The sequence below is a fragment of the Barbus barbus genome (assembly GCF_936440315.1).
Source record: "Barbus barbus genome assembly, chromosome: 16".
Lineage (NCBI taxonomy): Eukaryota > Metazoa > Chordata > Actinopteri > Cypriniformes > Cyprinidae > Barbus > Barbus barbus.
The window spans coordinates 6934255-6958432 of record NC_136744.1 but is presented as its reverse complement, the minus strand read 5'-3'; the positions used below and the strand labels follow the sequence as shown (position 1 = coordinate 6958432).

The following is a 24178-nucleotide window of genomic DNA, read 5'->3' as shown; positions in this document are numbered from 1 at the left end:
TTTCGGTGTGAGAGCGCCTTTAGTCTTCCACGTTGATTGGTCGGACTCCTGACTCTCAACAAATCAGATGCGCGGTGGGCGGAGACTGCTCTAGGCCACAGAGTGGTGAGTTCCGACAGGCTGCATCAGAGCCAAATAGCGCGTTTCAAAATTAAATAATTTTATCGGCACATCGGTTTTGAAAATGACCGATGCCGATTATCATAAAAATGCTTAATATCGGTGCCAATAATCGGCCAGGTCGATAATCGGTCGACCCCTACTCTAAAGTTGACTTTTTAATCGGGGAACAGAGAGAGCAGAAAAAGGGGATCAACGAACACACTGTGCGTCTGGATGCCCTCGAGCGACAAGTGACTGATTTACAAGACCACAGCAGACGCAGTAATCTCCGCCTGCTGGGACTACCTGAAGGGGCCGAGAAGGATGACCCTTTCGGCTTTCTGAAACGATCACTGCCGATCTGGATCCCATCACTTTGGGGCAAAGATATCGAGATCGAACGCGCGCATTGAGTTTACTCCAGAGCTTCAACGGATCACTCCAAACCGCGAGTGTTTCTCTTCAAACTGTTACGCTACAACAACAGGAATTTCATTCTAAATGAAGCAAGATGCCGCTGTCCTGTGAAAGCGGGTGACAGTGCGATGTTGAGCTTTTTCCCCAACTTCTCTCCCACGACGGCAAAGAAGCGGAGCTCCTTCGATACAATACAGAAGGAATTGAAAGAAGCAAGTCTGCAGACCTTTCTTCAGTATCCAGCTACTCTGAAGATCGTCATGAAACACGGCGAGACCAAACTAATGCACTCACTGGACGAAGCGCATCAGTTCCTGAGCTCCATTCCCGCTCCTCATTCTCCTGGGATGGACGTGGCATAATCAGAAGAGTGACTCGACTTCTGATTTACTAATCTAGAACTCCATGTGTCAATCGGCTACTGGCAGTTCCTCGTGTGGGCTAGGAAGCTTTGTGTCACTGATGTGCAGTTTTTGGTGCACATGATGCAATTATTTGTGTTTTTTTCCTCGTTATAGAAAGTATACATACCCCATGTTTTTTTTTTTACCCCACTTTATCACTTGTGTGAATTTGAACTTATTCTGTTCTTTTACAATAGGGCTAATGGCGGTGTTCTAGAGAATTACTTTGGCTGTCATGTTAATGTCACTGACTAAGACAGGGGAGGGTGGCAGGCAGGGATTTATTTTCACCCCCATCTGTAAAAGTTCTAAGGGGTGGGTTTTCTTTATGTTAATGAGTTTTTCGGTAAGGGAGGGATGGGTTAAAGGCAGACTTGAGATAATTCATTTGCAGCGGTATTATTTTCTCTCATTTGTTCAGTTCACTTACTTGTATGATATTAATGTTCTAAGTTGTAATGTCAATGGTTTAAATGGCCTCCATAAACGTACAAGTTTTTTAGAACTATCGCAACGAAAAAAGGTTGACATTGCTTTAATCCAGGAAGCTCATTTGCGGAAGGAGGGAACAAAGATGTAATAATAAATATTACAAGGTGGTCTCTTTTGCTGCGACAATAAAACTAAAGGTGTTTTGATAATTGTTAGAAGAAATTTAAATATTTCCATTTTAGACAGAAATGGTGATAATGCTGGCAGAATAGCTTGTATGAAGACTATGGTTGGGAATGGGAAGATAGCATTTCTATCAGTTTACGCACCATGCAGCCCAGATCCAACTTTTTTTTCGGAATTATCTACTTATCTCACTAATCTAACAGACTTTGATAGTAATGGGTACAGATATGAACGCTGTAATGTCCAATGAACTTGACAGATCTGGTGACAATTTTTAATCAATGCATAGCCTGTTTTTCATTAGTAGATGCAAGGCGATTATTCAACCCCTCCCAAAAAACATACACATTTTTCTCAGCTAGACACAAATCATATTAACAGATTGACTACATTTTTGCTTCCTCTTCCTTGACCTCAATGCTACTCGAAGTCGACATCTTTCCCCTCTCTCTTTCAGACCATAGTAGTAATTTTTTGAAGCTTTCAATTACCCAGCGACCTTTGCGAGCCCCCAGATGGCGCTTTAATTTTTCAATATCATTTGCTTCTTTTCTCCAGAAAATTCACTGTAAGAAAATCTCTGACCTGGAATCCAATCTCCGATCATTAGAACAGGCAAACCAACACAATTTTTCTGACCGGACAGCAGCTAAAATGTAAACTGTGTTAGGATGCTAGGAAAGAACGTACTTTGTTATATAGAGAGAGAGACAAATTTCTTATTCAAAGATCCAGACAAAATTATTATTTTAAAGGTAGCAGACCTAGCCATTTACTGGCTCTCAGACTGCATAATGGTGAAAAATTTGCTAATATTACAGCTGTGAAATCTCAAACCAGTGAGGTTCTTCTGACTGACCAGAAGAGCATAAATGACACTTTCCGTTCCTTCTATTGTGATAGCTCCAACTCTAAATGTGAACCCACATCTTACACTTCTTTTTATCTAATCTTAATCTTCCACATCTGTCAGAATCAGACTCTGAGTCTTTAGACAGGCCTTTATCACTTTATTAGAATCATCGATTAAAGTTATGAGCAAGGGGAAATTCCCAGGCCTAGATGGCATACCAGTTGAGTTCTACTTGACCTTCTGGTCCGATTTGGGGCCACTTATGTTAGATATGATGCAATATTCGATTGATCAAGGATCCTTTCCACAAAATATGAACATGGCCATTATATCTCTCCTATTAAAAAAAGATAAAGACTCTACTTTATGTTCTAGTTACCGCCCACTTTCTCTAATTGGTAGAGATGTTCAAATTTATGTAAAAAAGTTTTAGCCTGCCGCCTAGAATGCTTTATGACTAAACTTGTTAATCATGATCAAACAGGGTTTATTAAATCTCGTTCTGCTTCAGATAATCTACGAAGACTACTTCACATAATCTCCTCATCTGAACAATTGATTTCTCCCGCTGCTATACTTTCTTTAGATGCAATGAAAGCATTCGACCATTTGGGGTGGAACTATCTGGGGGCAGTGCTAGATCACCTAGGTGTTAGCTCTAACTTTATAAATATGATTAAAATCCTCTATGCTAATCCCTCAGCCAACTGGAAGAGGCACCCCCCAGGGTTGTCCTCTTTCACCTTTACTATTTGCTTTATCTCTAGAACCTCTTGCTCAAGCTGTACGCCAGTCAGAACTTATACTTCGTGTATCCATTAAAAACACTTCACATCACATATCTTTATTTGCAGAGGACATATTGCTATTTTTAGACAATCCAGTTCTATCAGTCCCCCATGTTTTAAATGTATTCAATCAGTTTAGTAATCTATCAGGGTACAAAATTAATTGGACAAAGTCATATCTGCTCCCTCTCAATTTTTGTGTTGGGTCTGCAACATTTTCTGTTTTTATTCCAGTGGTGCATTCTTTCACATACTTAGGTATAGATATTGATCCGTCCTTGCAGGATATTGTCTCAAAAAATTTGAACAAAAACTTGGCTAAAGTCACCTCAGATCTGGCAAATTGGATGCATCTTCCTACTTCTTTCCATGCAAGAATATCTGTTGTTAAAATGAACATCTTTCCTCGTGTTAATTTCTATTCCTCTATGATTCCTTTACCCCCACTTGCTGGCTATTGGAAAAAACTCGATTCAGTAATCTCTCAATATATTTGGAATGGTAAACGCCCTCTAATTAAATGATCTATTTTACAGCGTAACAGATCAGATGGTTGCTGGTCCTTTCCAAATTTTAAATTATACGCTGACTCTTTTACTCTTCGTGGACTGTCAGCCTGATTTAAACCAAATGTGTCAACTTCATGGTGGGCCACTGAAGAGTCTCTTGTTTCTCCACACAATATAGAGCACTTGGTTTTTGCTGGTGTCTCACTTAGACAATGTAAACTTGTTTTGGCCCTATCATAACACATTTTATTTCTACTTGGAGAATGGTGACCAGGAAGATAGAGCCAAACTTGAGGTGGCATCGTCATTCACCTTTGTTCCATAATAATCATTTTTGATCAGGTAAAAACCCATTTTACTGTCCACAATGGATTAAATGTAAAGTAAATTCCTTTGGTGACATTTATGATGATAAAGGCCTGAAATCATTTCAAGATATTAAGTCTCTCTTTAATCTACCAGGAATCTCCTTTTTCACATCGGACGCAGCCCGATCAAAAGTTGTAAATATCAATCATCTTCAGAAAACAAATTAAGATATTCTTGATGAAATCCGAGAGCTTTCTCACCCTGCACAGACAGCAACAGAACCACCACTTTCAAGGTCCAGAAACGTACCAAGGACATCCTTAAAATAGTCCAAGTAAAATCAGTGGTTAATTTCATGAAGTTACGAGAATTTTTTTTTTTTTCCACAAAAAGTAAAGAAAAAAATAAATAAATTAAATCCCCGCAAAGGTTGGATTTAAAATCTGCATGACAGTAGGGCTGTGTATTGGCAAGAATCTGGCGATAACATATCACGATAACAGGGGTTGCGATACAATATATTGCGATACTGTAAGCAAGGCGATATATTGGGATATTTCTTATTTTAGGAATAGGATATATATTTTTTAGGTAAACTGTCATTAAGAACACATGACCATATGCAAACCTTAGCAAAAAATAAATAAATAAAAATAGTTTAACCAGAACACACTACACTGCACTGGGATCTGCATTTGCAATAATCAGTCCCTATAACATTCAACATTATTCAACCACTTTTTGTGCAGAACGTGTAAAGGGGGGAATTCAAGTGTTTGCATGATTCTTTAGTTAAATGTATGTATAAAATGTGTTTTATAAAAATAAAAATATATACTTATAGACTCTACTTTAAAGGTTAACAGTTTAAGTTTATAATTGTGACATACAATGTCATAACATTTGATCTGTACAAAAAATTACATCTGCTTAACATCAATGAAAAATAAAGTGCTTGCAGAGAAAAAAACAAAACAATTGTAAAACAATCAAATAAATACAGATGTTAAACATTCTCAGAACCTTTCAACTTGGATTTCACAGGTTTTTCAGTTTGTATTTATGTTCCGCATGGAATCGCCGAGACCGCGGCGCGAGCACCGCCCCAACTGCATAAAATGCCCCCGAATTACGAGAGAAGCTGCAGCTGCACGGCGACTCTACCGCCCGCCGCCCCCCGCGCAAGGGCTCTTCAACAGGGGACGCGGCAAGCGGCAGAACCGAGGATGCGCTCGAGCCGTGGTCCCGGGGCGGACATTACCACAAAAGCCCAAATGGTGCCACACTTCAGCTTCAACGAGAACTGGAACAATTATTTCATCCTCCATTACTGGCAGCGAACTATATTAACGCTAACATTAGTGGAGTGCCCTGATGCTAGTATTTCCTGTCACTGTTTAAGTTCAGAGATGAAGACTAGTGGTCGGCATATGAACTCAAAACGAAACAACTGCCATGAATCTTCTATGATTTTTTTTTTTTTTTTTTTTATATCGATATTTCATTTTGGAGAATCGATACAGTATCGCCAAACAAAATATCGCGATACTCATGTAAATCGATATTTTCTTCCACCCCTACAAGACAGTGACCCTCCAGGAACAGGTTTGGACACTCCTGGATTAGGGCATATTCTGGGTGTTAAAGGGTTAGTACATCCAAAAATGAAAATTAGCCCATGTTTTACTCTCCCTCAAGGCATCCTAGATGTATATGACTTTCATCTTTCAGACGAATCCAATCAGAGTTATATTAAAAATTGTCCTTGCTCTTCCAAGCTTTATAATGGCAGTGGGCGGGCGTTTTTGTTCAACAGTCCAAAAGTAGTCAAATAAAGCACATCCATCCATATTAAATTGTGCCTCACACGGCTCTGGGGGGTGAAAAAAGGCCTCCTGTAGCAAATCAATGTGTTTTTGAAAAAAATAATATCCATATTTAAAATGATATAAACAGTTTTGTGTAATTTCCGCTAAATGTCGTACGCACGTTCACGAGAGACTGCCTTTCTGACGGATGACGTAGGCGTAGCGCATGCGCGTGTGAGTCTCCTGAAAACCAAAGTTTGTTTACAGTAGCAAAATATGCAAAGTTTCCTTACTTTACCAAAGGAAAACCAGTCTCCTCTTGGCTTCTATCGAAATCCTCCGACATTTTTCTTTACAAATCCTCGTTTTGTACTTTCTAATCCGTAACCAGCATTTCGTTTTTTTCTCTCTCCGCTGCATCTCTACGTTCATCACTAATCACCGGTGCTTACGCTACACGCATGCATCCTAAGTAGTGATCGACCGATATTGGTTTTTGTTTTATAAATGATACCAATTATTTGCATGTTAATGTGCCCGATAACCGATATGCGTAACCGATATTTATTTACTGTTATAAAGTAAATAAATGACAGCGTGAAGTCCATACATCACTTTGGTTTTTCCACCTTTCCGTCATCTTAAATTTTTTTTTTTGAGAATTACCAGTCTTTCATGTTAAATTTAATTTTCATATTACAACAATAAAAAAAAAACATTTTATTCATAAAAAGCATCAGCAGCAACACTAATATTAGCAGTAAGCAAAATAAATGTAGAAAGTCTAATGTTTTCAAATGGAGAAAATAAAGAACAGGAGTCATATGAACTTCATTTTTAACTACAGTTTTAGTAGGTTTATAAGCTGTTTAATAGGCTAAAGAGTGAAGAATAATTCACTGGATAATGTTAATTCACGGAATAATATTCTCTGGAATATTGGAATATAACAAACATTGTATTTTATTGCATTTCTCAACTGGCATGTTATATTTTTTGCCATTCTAATTTATGCTGCTGACAGTGCGGTTTATCTATGCATTTACACAGAACTATATTCAAACGATCAATCGCAGAGATAATAAATTAATTAATTTCCATAGAGTTGTATTCATTTACATTAGATGTTTATAAGCAAAATAATGGTTATATAGTAAGTGTTAATACAATTTAGGGTGCTTCCAAAAAGTGAATCTTGTTAAAAGTTGCATGCGGTGTCCGAGCTGGAGCATTTCTTGAGTATCAACACGCTGAGTGAACAGCAATACGAAAGCAGCTTCACGAGACTAATGATGAGCATATAGACAACAGACAGAGAATTAAATTCAGCTCTTTTATTTCCAACATGCAATCATTCATGGCTGTATTATTTAATTCAGGCAAAGTTACATCTTTATTGGGACAGGGCTTGACAGATTATCTTTTCTTATCTTATGTAGAGCCAAGTTGCATAAACTACATATCAGGCATTTATGTAATACATCTATTTTGTGCATTAATGGCTGTTATGTTAAATAAAGTTTACTAACTACAGCAAATCAAGTACCTGTGCACACCGTTGTTTTTGTCTCGTCTACCCTCAGACACGCTGCAATGGTGATCCTGTGCGCAATTCTCAAAATACCCACAAAATGGCGCCGTTAATCGGTGAATACCATATTACAAAACCGATATCCGATTATGGTAAAATGCTTAAATATCGGAAAATCGATATATCAGTCGATCTCTAATCCTAAATCATCCGTCGGAACGGCTTCCGTCTATGACAGTTAGCAGAAGTGAAAGAAAGGTGTTTATAATGTTTTAAATATGGATATTTTTCTTACAAAACACATTCATTTGCCAGAGGAGTCCTTTATTTACCGGAGACATGTAAGGCATGTTTTAATATGGATGGATGCGATTATTTGACTACTTTTGGACTGTTGAACAAAAAAACCACCCACTGCCATTATAAAGCTTGGAGTAGGTCTTCACGATATATAGCATGCGATTGTTGACAAGCTACGCAATTCGCGCTCATAATCGCAGATGAATCGCCTGTGATAATGAACGTGATATTGCGTAGCTTGTCAGTGAACTACGGCTCTGTGTATTAAATGCCACCCCATCTGAAGGCACGTGATGGAAATTTATTACTAATCACGTAACCGGCTTTACTGATGAGATGCGCATGACAAACGCATGCGATATATCATGCAGCCCTAGCTTGGAGGAGCAAGGAAAATATTTAATATAACTCCGATTAGATTCGTCTGAAAAAAGAAAGTCATATACACCTAGGATGCCTTGAGGGCAAGTAAAACATGGACTAACTTTCATTTTTGGGAGAACTAATCCTTTAAACCCGGGACACACCAAGCTGATGCTCGGCCATTGGCCAATGTCGGGCTGTCGGTGAGCGTCTGTCGGGCTAGTTTGTTCGGTGTGTTCAACTCATCAACTCTTGTCGACGGCAGTTTGCGAATCAGGATCTGGGTCCATCTGGGAGAGTGAGAACTCTGTTTGGGTGTTCAGTTTAGCGAATGAGTCAGTGCCCAAGAATTAAATGAAAACTAGTAAGTAAATAAAGGCGGCACAGACAGAAGGCTGTTCTAATGTTCTGTGATTTTTCCCAAGCATTCCCATATGCAAATATTTTCATAACAAGGAAGAAAGTTATCAACAAAACTGATATTCAAAATGGTAAGCAAGCTTGTTTACGTTTCGTATATCTGCGTATATCCTTGTTTCGGTTTCTCATTTTAAATGACGAATATATGCTATTGATAGCTGCTTATATCGACAGCTAATTACGCTCACGCAGGCACATTACGCATGTGTTAGTTTGCAGTCGGCTGTAGTCTGTGTGGTGTGTTCACCGCCGGCTTTTGTCGTCGCTAGTTCTTTGAAGTTGGCTTGGCCTTTAACTCAAAGACTCCCGTAGACAGGTTCGGATGGGTTTTGTATTATCATGTCTCTGGACAAGTGCACACTCTGTGGCTTGTGTGGCACTGATGCAAAACCAGGCTAAATCGTTCAGACCCTCTTTAGGTCTCTGTCTTGATTCAGACTTGAACTTTTTCTAATCTCACACCGTGCCGCGCCACAACAGGTAAAGTCTGTCTACACTGGACACGACAAAGCGACCATTAAAAATGTTTCCATATTATTGTGCCAGTACGTCATAAATAGAACGACGCATCGGTTTACTCTCGGGCATTTGTCGTGTTGCGCCGCATCCAGTGAAGACAGCGCACTGATTATAATGGCTTCTATATTATTTTGTCGCGCTGCGCTACTTGTGTGTAATGTAGACATGGTGTCAGGCTTGACTTTGAGTGAGCCTACTCAAGTCTTGGCCTGGTCTTGGATTTGAATGAGCTGGTCTTGACTATAGCACTGGTTATAGGCTTCAACAACATAGACTACTAAACCAGGAACATGTACTCAGCACTACATCACTTGGCCAAATTTCTTTTTATTCTAGCATGCCATGCCAACCTACTGTCACATTTGCATGAAACTGCGTCTTTTCTTTAGAGCATGTCTGATTATCTGTGTATGTGGTCACAACATATAAGAGCAAATCTACAACCAACGGCGAATGCATTCCCTGAATGACTAAAGAAAACGACTCTACTAAGCAGATCAGGAAGAAGAAAATGTACCTGCCAGCCATCTTATAATGAAATGTGTGTTATTTACAGATAACATGCCGAGACAGTAATTCCGAGAAAGCAGAGAGAATAAAAGAGTGCAAGATAGATGAGGCAGAGCGCTGTCCATCAAAAGAGGGGTGACCAGGGTTTCATGACCAGCCAATGATTTGTGTCCGCCTGGAGTGGCAGGCGGCCAGATCAATCTAGGCCGCACACAGGCAGTAATATGAAGACAGATTGGCTTAATTCTGTACTGCAGCTTCTGAGAGAAATAGAGTCTGGGGACTCTTTAGCGCTGGAGCCAGACAGAGCGAAGGAGGAGAAGGAGGAAGGAGGAAGGAGACAGAAAGGAGGCAGGGTCAGAAGAGTGTTTTACAAAGGGAAAGATGTAGCCAAGAAACCAAAGACGATTAAGACTTGAAAGTTCGGAGTCAACACAGTTGGCTTTTTATGTTGCAAGGATTGTTCAGGAAGGTCAACTAGTTGATTAGTCATCCAACATCTGATTGGTTTATTAGATCTACAATCTTAAAGGGATAGTTAGCCCAAAAATGTACTCACTCTTATTGTACTTTTGTTTATCTTCGAAACACAAATGAAGATATTTTTAATGAAAGTTTGAGAAATTTGACAAAATTATGTCATGACAAAGCTTATTGGCTGAAGGCACCAAAAACAGCATTTTTTGTTTGCAATTTACCTTCTAATACTTCAGCAGCAGTGTACTAAAGAGGATAAATTAAGAAGCACAACGTGGACATGGTTTTAGCACGATGACGGCATGCTGAACGTTCAGTTTGTGAACAGTCTCCCAGTGCTGTCAGAACTGTAAAACTCTCTTAGAAACTCTCTTGCATCTTTAAATTCATCCACTTTAAAGCACAGCTGCTACAGATGAAAGTATCCGTTTTGTAACCGATCCACTACCTTCAACAATAAATGTCAAGACATTAACTGTTAGACTTTAAAACGCCTGCTATTAGCAATGTTCCTGTTATTATGCATCATTTGAAGGTCTTCAAATTTTTAGAATGATTGTGCATTAAAAATGAAATATTTAGCCTATATATTTGACACTGCAGTCATTATTGTTCAGATCTATTAATATATTCAGAAATAAATTACAAATGCAACACATATGTCTTTTTATACCAAGGTCTTGACTTTCCAAAATTTAAATATTTGTTATGAATTAATATTTCATGAGAATTGTAAATATCATGCAAATATCATATATACTGTATATATCATTACTATACCTTATGTATCTTAAAAATTATATTTAAAACTGTTCTGAAAATAGTTACTAATATATTCATGTAGCTTTTCATGCTCCATTCAGCTTTTCTTTAATACAATAATGTTTCCTGTGTCTATACCCTCTAAGAAACCGATCTGATTGGGGTCTGATGGACCCAAATTAAACAAGATTTCCTTAAAACCAACCAATTGACTACTCGATCGACTAGTCGATTTTGAAAATGTGTGATTTTGCACATCCCTATTACACTCATGGAAATAAGAAGGTGATTACGGTAAGAAAACCTTTGGAACAGCGGCTGACATTGCAGGCCACTTTCCCTGGGCTCAGGTCAGTCTACTTGCCATTGATTAGCAATAAAGCACCGCTACAGCGCTGACAAAAGCACCATAAAATACTGCCAACTCCATTGCCTTTAATTTCCCCTACCATAACAATAAAGATGATTGATTCTTCCATTCCAGAACTCCGTTTGAGCAATTAAGAGAACAAATACTACTGTAAGGCTTTTTCATTCGCCGCCTCTAGCTTTTAGTGATTTGACTGGAAGGACAAAAATAGACAGCGTTGTTTGGGCCACAACTCAGAGGTCATGATCCAGAACTACCTATAGTGCTATCTATTCATCCAAACAGAAGAAAGGAGGGGGTGGAGGAGAGTGGAGGGGAAATAAGGAAAAGGAGAGAGTACAGGAGCAAAACACGAGAGGCCCGCGGCTGTCTAGAGGAGAGTTATCCGCAGACCAATGACCAAATTGATTCCGTCAAGCACCGTTCATCAGGCACCCACTAACACTAGGAAATATTCCCTCCTCCATCCGTCCTCTCCCATTAACACCATGGAGGAGGATTTCTTTTTTTCTCTGGAAAGAGCAAATGGAAACATGCAGTAAATAATCTAGAAATCTACAGCTTAAAAACAGCTGATTTTACATATTACCACAGCTATAACATTAATGACACAGAAGAAAAAGAGCACTGGAATCACTTGATGAATTATTTTTTCTCACCTGATGAACGATAAAAACACTTAAATAATAAAATAAAATTTATAAAATAATTTAAATAAAAAATTATAATTGTATTCATAATACAATTAATAAAAAAGCATAAAAGAGCTCAAACATTTTTAAAGCAACAGATATGAGCTTATAATATAACTATGTTTTCATCCATTGGTATGGATGTTAATATAGACATCGTTCTTCATCACACCCATTTTGCACCTGTGCTGTTAGTAGATCACCTGCCCGTGATTATAATCACACTGCTTGTTTGTGACCCTAAGATGATTTGCGCTGTTCTTGGTAGAGTGCATTTGTCATTATGGAAATAATCTGGCTGTGTCTGTGTTTTTAATTTGCACATTGTCAGTAGATCACCCCGAAGAACTTTTCAATCCCATCAGTGCTTTAATGGGATTGCACTGTCATGCTGATTTGCCCGGTTTAGAATATCTTGCCCTATAATTCCAACCAGTCTTTAGATAGCACCATTAAACAGTAATAATGTAGTCATTTCAAATTTGGTGAATTTTAACTCATTTTAGGAGTGCACAAATCTGACATTGCGATATGAAAAAAAATGACAAGACTTTTCACCTTGACTTGAACAGCTTTATTGGAAAGAATAAATCATTTTAGAGTTAGGGGGTGATTTTGTACATAGAACCATCTACATAGAGCATAAAATAATGTAATAATAATAATAATACATTTAAATTTAATTGTGGTGCATGCCAAAACTTTTACTAGCCCTGCCAAAATAAGTAAATGAACAAAAATGTCAGGGTTATGGACCTGTTTTGTTTTTGTCTTTGTTCCATGTGCTCCTTGACCTAGTTTTCCCTTGTGTATGTTTATGCCCTTATTTGGACTTCCTGTTCTCATTTAGTTCCATTTGTTCCACCTGTATTTGATTAATTATCTTGTTTAGTATGAGTATTTAAGCTCTGTATTTTCCTGTGTCCAGCGTCTGGTGTCTATCGTCATCCTTGTGTGCTATGTGTGTGTTCATGCCTGCCTGTATTACCCCTGTGGATTATTAAAGACTGTCTATTTGTACTTCCTCCTACGTGATCTTCATTCATCGCTCCCTCACAGTAGCGCAAACCGTGACAGAACACCAGACCTTAAAAGTAAACTTAACTCCCCGTTTTATTTCTGTTTTTCATAAGTCCCTCGTTATGGAAACCGCCGTGAAATTCGCTGCCCTAGCCTGCCAAAATCTTCATTTTGTGGAATATGCCAGGGAATTCTGTGGGCTTGGCATTTTGACAACTTTGGACGATGCCACACTGAATTCTTTGTTCTGGATCGGGGCCAATTACCATCGCCCCGTCGACCTCCCAGACACCACTGGACTAAACTGGAGGGAAGGGATCCTCTGGTGTCTAGAGAGCATCCGACCCTGATCCAGGACCACCCCACATTTACTTAAGAGATAACCAAACAAGAATACTTGCCAAGACAGGTATTTTGACAATTTTGAGTGTATTTGCCTGTTCAAGTGCAAGCAGACACGAAAGAGATTTCAGTGTTTGCACGCTGTCAGAGACACTGCTCTCTGTGTGCGAGCTTTGAGTGTGTGCAAACAGAAAACACTGTGCAATTAAATATTAAAATTAATTGAATGTTTAAATTGACAGGATTTAAAAAAAATGTACAAGTGATAAACACTTGTGACACTGCAGCATCAGCTCAGTCAGCTGTCCTGAACGTGTTTCAAGCTAGCTGTTGCCATATTGTTGAGTCTTGCCATGATTTCAGAGCCTCGGAACAGCTTGATTCACAATAAATGAGTCGAGCCGTTCTTAGATGCACTGATACAGAATCACCGTATCGTTCATGAACTACATGTGTGTAAATGCCATGTTCCAGTCTTAAATGAAATATTTATTTTGCTAAACTGCAGCCTGCACAATGTGACAATCCCACTAAGCCACATTGTGATATTGATTTTATTTTAATACATCATGAAGTCCTAACTTATTTTGACATTTTTATACTAGTTTTTCCACATACCCCCTTATAGCATCCTCTGCGGGTCCACAGATCCAAGTTGGTTCTAACTTAGAAGTACCAGGGGAGAGACCTTTGCGGAGAAACAAGGGTTAAATCAAACATTGGTTTGGACCAAGCCATAGGAGCAAGTGTGAAAAAGTCCAAAATGATGTCACAGGCCATTCGGCTGAGATCTGTGTCCCTGGCTGGTCCCTCAAATCAGATTATGAACATCACTGATTCGCCTTGACATCCACTGACATCATCTCTGTGAAGATAAATTCATATACTGCTCTTGGAGGCAATAAACTGACAGCCGGACCAAATGGTGTTGATGATTTTGGACACAAGAGCGTGACTGTCTGTCTGTCATGGCCCATCACAGAGGCACAGGTTGAGCAGAAAGGCACATCATTAACAATGGTAATTAAGTAGTGAGACTCGGCCTGTGCCTGTGGCACCGGGGCCAGGCGCACCTGAGGGGCTACCGAGAGACATTTGCACACAAAACGACTTCAGCCCACCAGCCACTTAGAAACAAGCTGATAGATGCAAAACGATGAAGCACTTAAAACAGAAAGAATGAGACAACATTAAAAAAAGGAAAAGCTAGGATGAAATTTGGAAAATGCTAGATTTAGTTCAAGAGCTCTACATGAAAAATGTATTGTTTATTTAGCATTAAGCTGCAGTCTCTTTACAGTAAGTGTTCTGTTTGCCTGAATCCAAGAGGTAAAAGCACTGCACAAGTGCTCGTCTACACAACCAGCCTAACTCTCCCAATAAAACAGTCAATAAAAACATAAAAAAAAAGTCAAATGAAATCTAAGGCTGTTTCTTCAGGCAATTTCTTACATCCATCTATCTACCCACAGTATCTATATATTTATATGGGGGTTCGATCTCGATTCAATATCAACTCGTGTATATATACTGTAAAGATAAGGGGATAAAAATCTTTTGTTCAATGCCTTTTTAGCACCATTTTTAACGGTTTAAATTCAGAAGTCTATTTGCTAGCATTCATTGTGTGTAATTATGTGGGTATTATTAAAAAAGGTTGTAGGCCTAAGTTATAAACTTTAAAAAAAAAAATCTAGTGTTTAATCGTGTCTAAATATTTATTAAAATGAAGAACTTAATAAAATTAAGCAAGTATGACTTGCAATATTCTAGATATATTTAGTAAAGAGCCATACAGGTACCTAGTGGGTAAACCGGCATTACAAATTAAATTTTATTAAAAAAAATTCTGACCACAAAATGACTCTAATTTGCCTCTTTTCATTGGAATTTAAAACCCTTTTCTCTATTTTAACCTTAAATACCACACTAATTGTAATATAAGTAATAGAAATGTTAGAAGGAAAAAAATTAAGTCATTAATGGACCATAATTAATTGCACAAATAGTATGTAGAACCAAAAGATCTCCTCAAAATATGAAATATTTTTAATATTTTATAGCTCTATGAATCACGTGATCGCATGGCAGCGACGCCGGCGAGATCAAAGCTTGTTTTTCAATAGCTCTGGCTTTAACTGAAGTGCTACAATTTACGATTTACACCACATTAAGTGTATTTGTTGTTAGAATTAAGTATTAAAATGTAAAAAAAATTGAAAGCTGAGACTTTGTTTCATATCGCAAGCAGGGTTGCCAATTTGGCGTGAGATTTACATGGGCAAAGTGATATATATATACACATGTATTTCTCCCCTCATCTTTTCAACGCACTCTAGTTTTTCCTATTTTTGTGATTTTTTCCAGTGAGAAATTTTTCACCTGCGTCCTTCACGTTAGGCCTGGGGCTGCTGCTGCCGCCTCACATTTGCATGAGAGCCTGTGTAACCAATTCCAATTTCAGGCAGAATTTGTTTTCCAGACCCCATCCTCAAGTTTTAATTATAAAGTGAGGCGTTCAGAGAAGGAGCCCGGCGTGTTTCAGGTGGCTATTCACTCACCGGCACAACTGAACCATGAAATTATTCGTAGGTCTAATCATTGACTAAACAATAAAACATTAATTCAGGGAAAATGGATCAAAGAGAGGTGTTCAAGAATGGGATTGGGGTCCTAAAAGTGAGAGGGGGAAAAAAACGCATTAGACCTGCTACAAGACTATATACACACACATTAGGTATTTTAGAGACACTGCTGAAGAATGAGGGGTTTATGCTTGGTGGAAAAACATAGATTGCATATTTTGCATGGTTAATTACTTTTTCAAATTTTATGGTGGAAAGAAAAATAACACACAAAAATATGTATTTTGACGCATCAATGTTAGGATAGTCACCTGATCATCATTTTACTCACTATCATGTCATTCCAAACCTGTTTGACTTTCTTTCTTCTGTGGAACATAAACTTTGATATTTTACAGAATATCCTGGTTGCTCTTTTCCATGCAATTACATATTTAAATTAATGGAGACTTACTCTTTCATGCTTTCCATATTATAATTCTCCTCATTCACATTCATTTCAGGATCGTTCTTAAAACCTTTCATTTTGGGTTTCACAAAAATAAAAAAGTTCAACATGATGCTATTTATTTATTCATTTCTAATATAGAATTTATTTTAAATATATAAACGTATATTATATATATATGACACAATTAATAAAGACACCTCTTCTCTGCTTTTATGATTCTATGAACATGTTTTTAATTTCAGAGTTAAAATTCATTTTAAAAAATTTTGGGTGCATGAAGTCAGAGAGGTCAGGGTGATACTATTCTGATATTATGAGGAAGATTAATTTCTGGAAAACAATATTGTTCAAGCTTAAGAGTTTAAGCTGTCGGGTTTATGGTGTTATTTGCTGCAGACATTCAGTCATGACACACATATTCCATTATCTGAAAAACGGCTGCATATTGCACAGAATGACAGCATTCGGGACATAAACGACCTTGTAGACCCTTAAAAGTGGCCTAATGATAGACTTGAAGCTCGGGCGACAAACATTTCTGTGCAAATCCACTGACCCGCCGCTAGTATTGATTGACAGCAGTACAGTCATTATCCTGTTCAATTTCACCAAAGGCTCTGGATCGTGCGGGGGTAATTAGATAGCAGCACTTACACTCTGCTGTTGGGGTATCTAACCCTTTACTCACTTTCTCCAACCTATGCTATTTATTGCCACTCTTTGCTTTCAGCGTCTCCATCCATTTCTCTGATTCTCATGACAGCTCGCTTGGAGATATGAAAACCTGTGATTGACACACCAATTTCCTTTCTGCCAGCACACGCCAAAGCTACGATTTCTCAAAGTCTCTTCTTTTTCTGAGCCTCGGGTGGAACCAATAAGCGGAAATATGACTGAAAAGACATATCAGGCTTCAGATAAAGCGCTAAAATAGCTACTGAATGTTAATATGTGATTAAAATACGCTATTTGAATTCCCTCTTGGCAGCCTGAAAAGCAGTAAATAGTCTGGCCTTAAATCTCAAATTTGTTCTCTTTAAAGGTCACCGGGTTATAAAAAGCTCTGAAACGTTGAAAGATGTAAATGGAAAATTAGTCATTTCCATGTTCGGCGGGAAATAAACCGACTTTCTATGAAAGGAATATTAAGAGTTCAGCTCCAGAGAGAAATAGCTCACGTTTGAAAATGAAGATTGTCTATCATACTTGGATTTTAACCTTTAATCCAAAACCTCGCATGACAATTACACTCTCTCATGCACATACTATCAGTTCTACACAGTGTCCATGATATCAATGGGTTTTCAAAGCACACACGCTGGCTAATCATGGCTAATACTGCCAACAGCGCCAAGGAGCTTGTGACGACTTTTTCAGCTGCTGCCACAGTAGTTTTTAAAAATGAATAGTAAATTAATTTTATGGTCATGGATTAAGCTAGATGCTAAATGCAAATTGAAACAGAATGTGGCTAGGAGGTATGTGGCATTGATATAAATGATTAGATTCTGCATTAGCAACTGTTGCTAATTAGCGCAGTGTTCATTTTGTGTAAAGTCCAGCCTGATTACTTGAGGCTTCTAATTAAAACAGTGGGACTAGTGATTATAAACGCAACAGGCCGAAGCTGCGTGATCTAAAAACATTCAGAATATATTACTATCTGACTAAACTTAAAAATAACATCATAATTACCTCAGATAACAGCCTTAAAATAAAAACTCTCTACTTCAGCTAACCTTATAGACAAATTATGCTTTATGACAAGTGGAACTTTGTATTCATTTAACTTGGGTCATGCAGATGCACGGAAACTAACAGAAATGTCCAGTCAAATAACATAATTAAAAATTACTGAGCCACAATTTCACCAGATTCCTTAATTCGACAACTGATTAGCGCACACTGTCTCCCTGTCAGCCAATAAGATACTTAATGTCAAGTAACGTCATTAATATTCGAGAGCAAAGCAGACACTTTAGCAGGAATTGTAAATTCCAGCATACAGATATATTTGAAAAAATATGTGAGGTAGTTTATGTTCACCTCATAGAACATAAAAAAAATATGCTTAATAGAATACATTCAATTAGATATGAAGATCACAAATATTATGATATATACTTGAATGTGAATGCTCAAACAAATTCGTGTTTTTATAAAATAGTTTATTAATATTATACAGTATTTTCGTATAAAGGAAGTTTATATTTTATCCTTTAGACCTGCAAATATTCAACTTGAGAAAATGTTTATCAGGAAAAGTGTCAATATTGTATATTTCTGTATTTTCTTTTTTTATGAAAGAAGTCTCCAATGCTCAACAAGCCTGCATTTACTTGATCAAAATACAGTAAAATCAATCAAATAACTATTATATTTATAAATATTTTAAAAAGTAATTTATTCCTGTGACGCAAAGCTGGATTTTCAGCATGATTTCTCCAGTCTTCAGTGTCACATGATCCTTCAGAAATCATTCGATATGCTGATTTGCTGCTCAAGAAACATTTCTGATTATAATCAAGTTTTTTTTACAGCATTCTTTTAACAGCATGCATTTGAAATAGACTGAAACAGATTTTTTTGGTAACATTATAAATGTTTTAATGTCAATTTTGAGCAATTGAATATGTGCATTTTGAATGCTGAATATGTACAAGTATTAATTTCTTATCGACCCCAAATTCCTCTGTGCCCCTAATTTTTTGAGTCATGAACGTAGGCTAAATGTTACTGTGGAGTCATATATTTGTTTATTAACATAACAATGCCACTCATAAACATGGCAGAATATGTGCAATTTGCACAATGATGATCTGATATTTGACTATTCAAATATACAGCATGTGCTGCATAACTAAAACTATAACTGTATCACCACTCTATTACTGGCACAGTAATATCTTCCTACATGTTCCAATGCATGTACTTTCAACTCACCATTGAAAGTTTGCATAACATAAAAGCATGCAAATAGAGACGCATGCAGCTGGAGTCCTCTGCTGTTCTGTGGCCCTCACTTCCTAAAATAGCATTCCTAATATAAGCCTACTTTAACATTAAAAATTCAAATTCAGTAATGAGCACCAGCCTCAACAGATCTGAGTGTAATGTAATGTATATGATTTCACGCCTGCAGCATTCGTCCATTGGACTCCATTCCCATGTTCTGCATTCAGGATCGTTTAAAACCACTTTTCATCCTCCACACACACACACACACACAGTGCTGACAGCGAGAATATGTCAAAAACGCTGCGTCAAAGACACTTTCCGCTTTGGACATAGAGAAAAAGAGGTAAGACGAATGTGGATACATATTAAAGCAAATTATTCTTTGCCCACAGTCAGTCTGGAGGCAGGAAAGACACTTAACTGCAAAAATCAATAGCAATTTATTCTCTCCTTGGACTCCAAACACAGCGAGTAAATAATCCTGTCCCCTTGCACTGCCGTCTTGAGAGAGGGCCAACACGGCACTCTCGCTCTCTCTCTCTTTTTCTCCATCCTCTCCCCCTTGACACTAAATTTCTCTCTCTCTCTCTGACTGAGTTTATAAGCAGACCTTCCTGACCCCCTGATCACTTCCACTTTGGGCAGATATCCACTGTCAATCTGGCTCTATCCGTCTCCACCAGAGGACAGCACAGGAAAAACATTAGCACAGAGCCCAATATAAATGCCCCTTGTTTTGGATCTGATGGAACACCCTGATCCGACATTTACTTTACTTATTTTTCTGCTCAGGGTGGGGTTGATTTTCCCCTGATAAAATCAGTCCAACAGTCCAATCAGCTGCACAGCAACAACTCATGATAGCTCCAGCTTTGTGGCAGTGAGTTCTGAATGGTCAAGCAACACTCACATTCCTTGTTAAAACCTAGTTTTCCATTTTATATTTTCCTTTTTTTGTCAGAGTGACAAACAAACATGAAAGATTTCAGATATGAAAGCTGTTCTTTCATCTATGTGGAGAGAAATAGCAATACAACGTTCTACCACAGCATAGGATGCTATGACAAATCAGGCCAGGAAGTGTCGCTTCCAACAGTGATGTCATGTGGACAACAGAAAGACAAGATAGGATGACTATACATCTGTAGAAGGAAGTGTTATACATGTGCATGCTTTAAAGATGATAGCTAGTGGGGAGATGTTTCAAATATGGGTGAATTTTGAATAAGACCACAGGCAATGTGACTCCTTTAACTTCTTGTAACACCGGTTCTGTTCTCAGGGACAGCAGAAGAGGACCTGACAGAAGACTCTGCTCTGACACAAGTCACTGTTTCGCTTCAGGGACTTCATTTCTGTATCCAGAGCAAGCACAAAGTATTCTTACACAAAGCTCAGGACTAAGACAGCCACTTTATTTTCACATATGGGTTAAGAATGAATTTTGTAGGGAAAAACAGGTCATGAAAATTCTAGTGTAATTCCAATTCTATTATTATATCTTGTTTTTGTTTGATTTTTGTTTTCCGTAAACAAAATACAGTTATACAAAATCATTCTGTTTCGGAAAATCTACTCCATTTGAAAAGCCAAAAATGCTACTCCATCAGAATCGTCATAGTACTTTTCTTTTACTTTATGCTGTGAACCACAAAATAAGATGTGGTTATTTTGTGCTGCCAAGAACCAATAAGGACACATAAACACATTTGTACAGCCAAGGCACCACAAAAGGCACTGCAAAATGCCATCAGTTTTCATGTGTCACATGATCTATTGTAAAACAAAGCACGTTTGAATGTAAATAAGATTAAAATAATAAATAAGATTTGAGAACTATGGTGGAAGAGGTGAAATATTAAAATTGTTAACTAAAACCATTAAGAATAATTGTCATTATTGTAAACAAAGCTGAAATTAAATATAAATAGTAAATGAAAACCTGAAATGTTGCTTTGGCAACTAAATTAAATCAAATAAGTTGAAGTTTACTTTATTAAAATTACTAACACTACAAGTTAAATGAAAAATACAAATTAAAGCTAGCCTAATTAAAAATAGAAATGAATAAATAAATGACAGAAAATAAAAACGACATTACGCATAACAAAATTACGGAAGCGTATTGCATTCACTTGAGGAAAAAAAATGTACTCTGTTTTTCTGAATTAACGAGTTAATTATCTCAGAATTACGAGATAATTAACTCGTTAATTCAGAAAAACAGAGCAAAAACTTTTTTTCATGAAAAATTCTCTCGTAATTCTGAGATAATTAACTCGTTAATTCAGAAAAACTGAGCAAAAACTTTTTTTCATGAAAAATTCTCTCGTAATTCTGAGATAATTAACTCGTTAATTCAGAAAAACAGAGCAAAAACTTTTTTTTCATGAAAAATTATCTCGTAATTCTGAGATAATTAACTCGTTAATTCAGAAAAACAGCGTACATTTTTTTTCCTCAAGTGAATGAATACGCTTCCGTACAAAATGACTAAAAATGAAAACTAAAATGATTATTAATAATCATAAAATCTAATTTAGGCCTAATGTATAGGCCTATAACACTATAAACAGCAACCAAATATTCAGGTCTGTTTCCAATACAAAGATACTGAATGATTTCAGAGGACTTGTACAAGTTGCATGGACTAATTGTATGGTGCTTTTGGTCATTTTTGAAGCTTGACAGTATAAAGTTAATGATTACAATATTTTTGGGTGAACTTTAGTAACTTTATGATCAAGAGAAGCCATGAACTAACCACTGTGCTTTTGAGACAGACACCCTACCACTTAAGGAAACGCTTGAGTAAAAAATAATCAGCTAAAACATCAAATTAGCAATTAATAATGTTGCAGATGATCAGAAGAACATATAGACGTTCTTTTCTGTATTTCTGAATTGAAGAAATGGGTATGGAATGCAAGAGTTGAACGTTAATAATGACATCTCACTCAAACGGCATGATATTTATTGCTCAGTGTAAACATTTTGCATCCAATTCAAGCCGTTTTATATCTTTTCAAAATAAAAGAAAACCTATCCAGATTCATGCATGCAAGCGAGACAGATTTTGTGGGGCTGAACATGCTCTAGCCCGGTGAGACAAGAGTCAGTTCTCCTCACAGCTCAGTCAATATAAAAACAAGCTTACGTGACATGACTATTGGCACAGATATTGTTCCAATAGCAGGAGATGCTGTGCCTGAGGGTGGAGGCGTGCTGCTTGATTCATACTCATTCTGCCAGACAAGCGCCAGTCAGTTCACTCAAACCAAATCCCTGTCTCGCGGGGATCAGCAAGCCCCGTACCGACGCGCCGGAGACACTCAAAAAGACACAATCAATAAGTCTTCTTCAGAGCCCAGCAGTCCAAAGGCACACTCAAGCTCTAACGATTTATTTCAGATTCAACATTGATATCATTTTTCACAGGTACTCTAGGCAGGCATGAGGAAGTGGAATATGACAGGTCAGAAAATTATGCCAGACACCTAAAAAAATACAAAAAATAAAGATTTTTGCTTTGGGAAATAAAATATCTGCTGAAAGATGGGAGAAAGTTTTGCCAGAAACTATGGTACAATCCTCCATATAATTATTTATAATGGCTTACAATTTTTTTTTATTAATATGGCATTAAAGAGTATTGATAAAATATGATGTTAACTAAGTTAAATAATAAAGCATGCTGAAAAACATAAAAGCATAAATGAAAAACAATCACATGAATCTGGAACAAGCAAATAATTCGACTAATGGTGTTTTATCTGAAGATGCAGCAAAAATATGATTTCCTCAAAATGTATTCATTAATATAAGCAATTTCATGTCTTTATATCATATCTTAAATCATCATTATGTGACTTCTAAAATATTTTTCAATGTTATTATTATGTTTTATGAATATTTTTATCATTTTTAGTAGCAGTTAAGAAAGTGAAGACAACACAAATATCAGGGGCATTTGTTTTATGTGTTTAAATACATTTATACAATTAATTAATCACAGTATTTCTGAACTAGCCACCATTATTACTATTATTATTACCTTCTAATTTTTTGCTGTTTCATAAATTGTTGTTTGTTTCATAACTCTGTCTTATGGTATGTGTCTCTGTAAATAAAATGACTTTTAAATATAAACCCACCTCAATAAAAGAGTCTGATCCTCATTATTATTATTATTATTAAACCTAAGAGTGAAAAGTCTCAAATGCTAGGCTATTTGTCAACACGCTCTTTACATTTCAATTCGCGTAATTTATCTTAACCTGGAGCTCCGTTTTTGTTGACAGCTGTTCACTGAGATGTATTTTACTGTATGTTTATATGGTTATGCTTCACAATAACGCGATCATTGTAAGACTAGCCGCAGTCAGCTGTGATGTAACGTTAAAGGCACAATGTCAAATGACGCTAAATCACCGGCATGAAATCAGTTCCGACGGGAAATAAAGACACGGATAGTATAGCTTACGAACAGTCTTAGGTAGTCGCTAATAAATAACTGCTTACCGATCATACTGTGATTTCTGCAGGGGCCGGGATTCACTCCAGTGTGACTTTGGTGTTTGTTGACATGTCGCGTGCGCGAACGGAGGCAAACCCGCACGGGATCATGGGAAATAGAGTTCAGTAGTTCATACTCTTCATTAGCGTAAGAAAATAATTAGTGTAGGAGATGACAAATAATAGGCTCTATGAATTCATCTGAATTTAATAATTCAGCTACGACATGAATGGTTCAAAGTTAAGTGAGACATATGTAACAGTGTTAAGACGGGAGGGATGAAAAACTACATTTCCTGGTTGGATAAACGTCAGAGGAAGTTATTGTGGTGAGGGGAATTGCACGTGGATTATTGCAGAAGTGTCAGCGAAATCCTTATGAAGATATTCAGGTTATTCCTGAGGTCACAGTTTGATGTTGATGATCAGATCAGGTGCATATAAAGTCAGGTAAACAATGTTGTTCATTAAATTATAATGTCAGTCACATTTTTTTTTTATGGGGGAAAACATGCAAGAGTTGCAGGCAGAATGACAGATAGAGCTAATAACGAA

General features: G+C 37.2%; 1 protein-coding gene across 5 annotated transcripts in view; it reads right to left on the bottom strand.

Moving 5' to 3' along the window:
- LOC306882824 (E3 ubiquitin-protein ligase parkin-like) overlaps window positions 1-23734 on the bottom strand; it is a 119372-nt gene extending 95638 nt beyond the window's left edge. For 3 of the 5 annotated variants that reach the window (XR_013785298.1, XM_079437747.1, XM_079437746.1), the window contains exon 1: window positions 23630-23731. Coding sequence is in view for 2 of the 5 variants with exons in the window: in XM_079437747.1 (XP_079293873.1) it covers window positions 23630-23636 (7 nt within the window). In the remaining 3 variants the exon portion in view is untranslated. Of the gene's footprint in view, window positions 1-13732; window positions 13803-23629 lie in introns of all 5 variants that reach the window. The other 2 variants (XM_079437748.1, XM_079437749.1) reach the window with 2 other exon arrangements.
- Window positions 23735-24178: the final 444 nt, after the last annotated feature.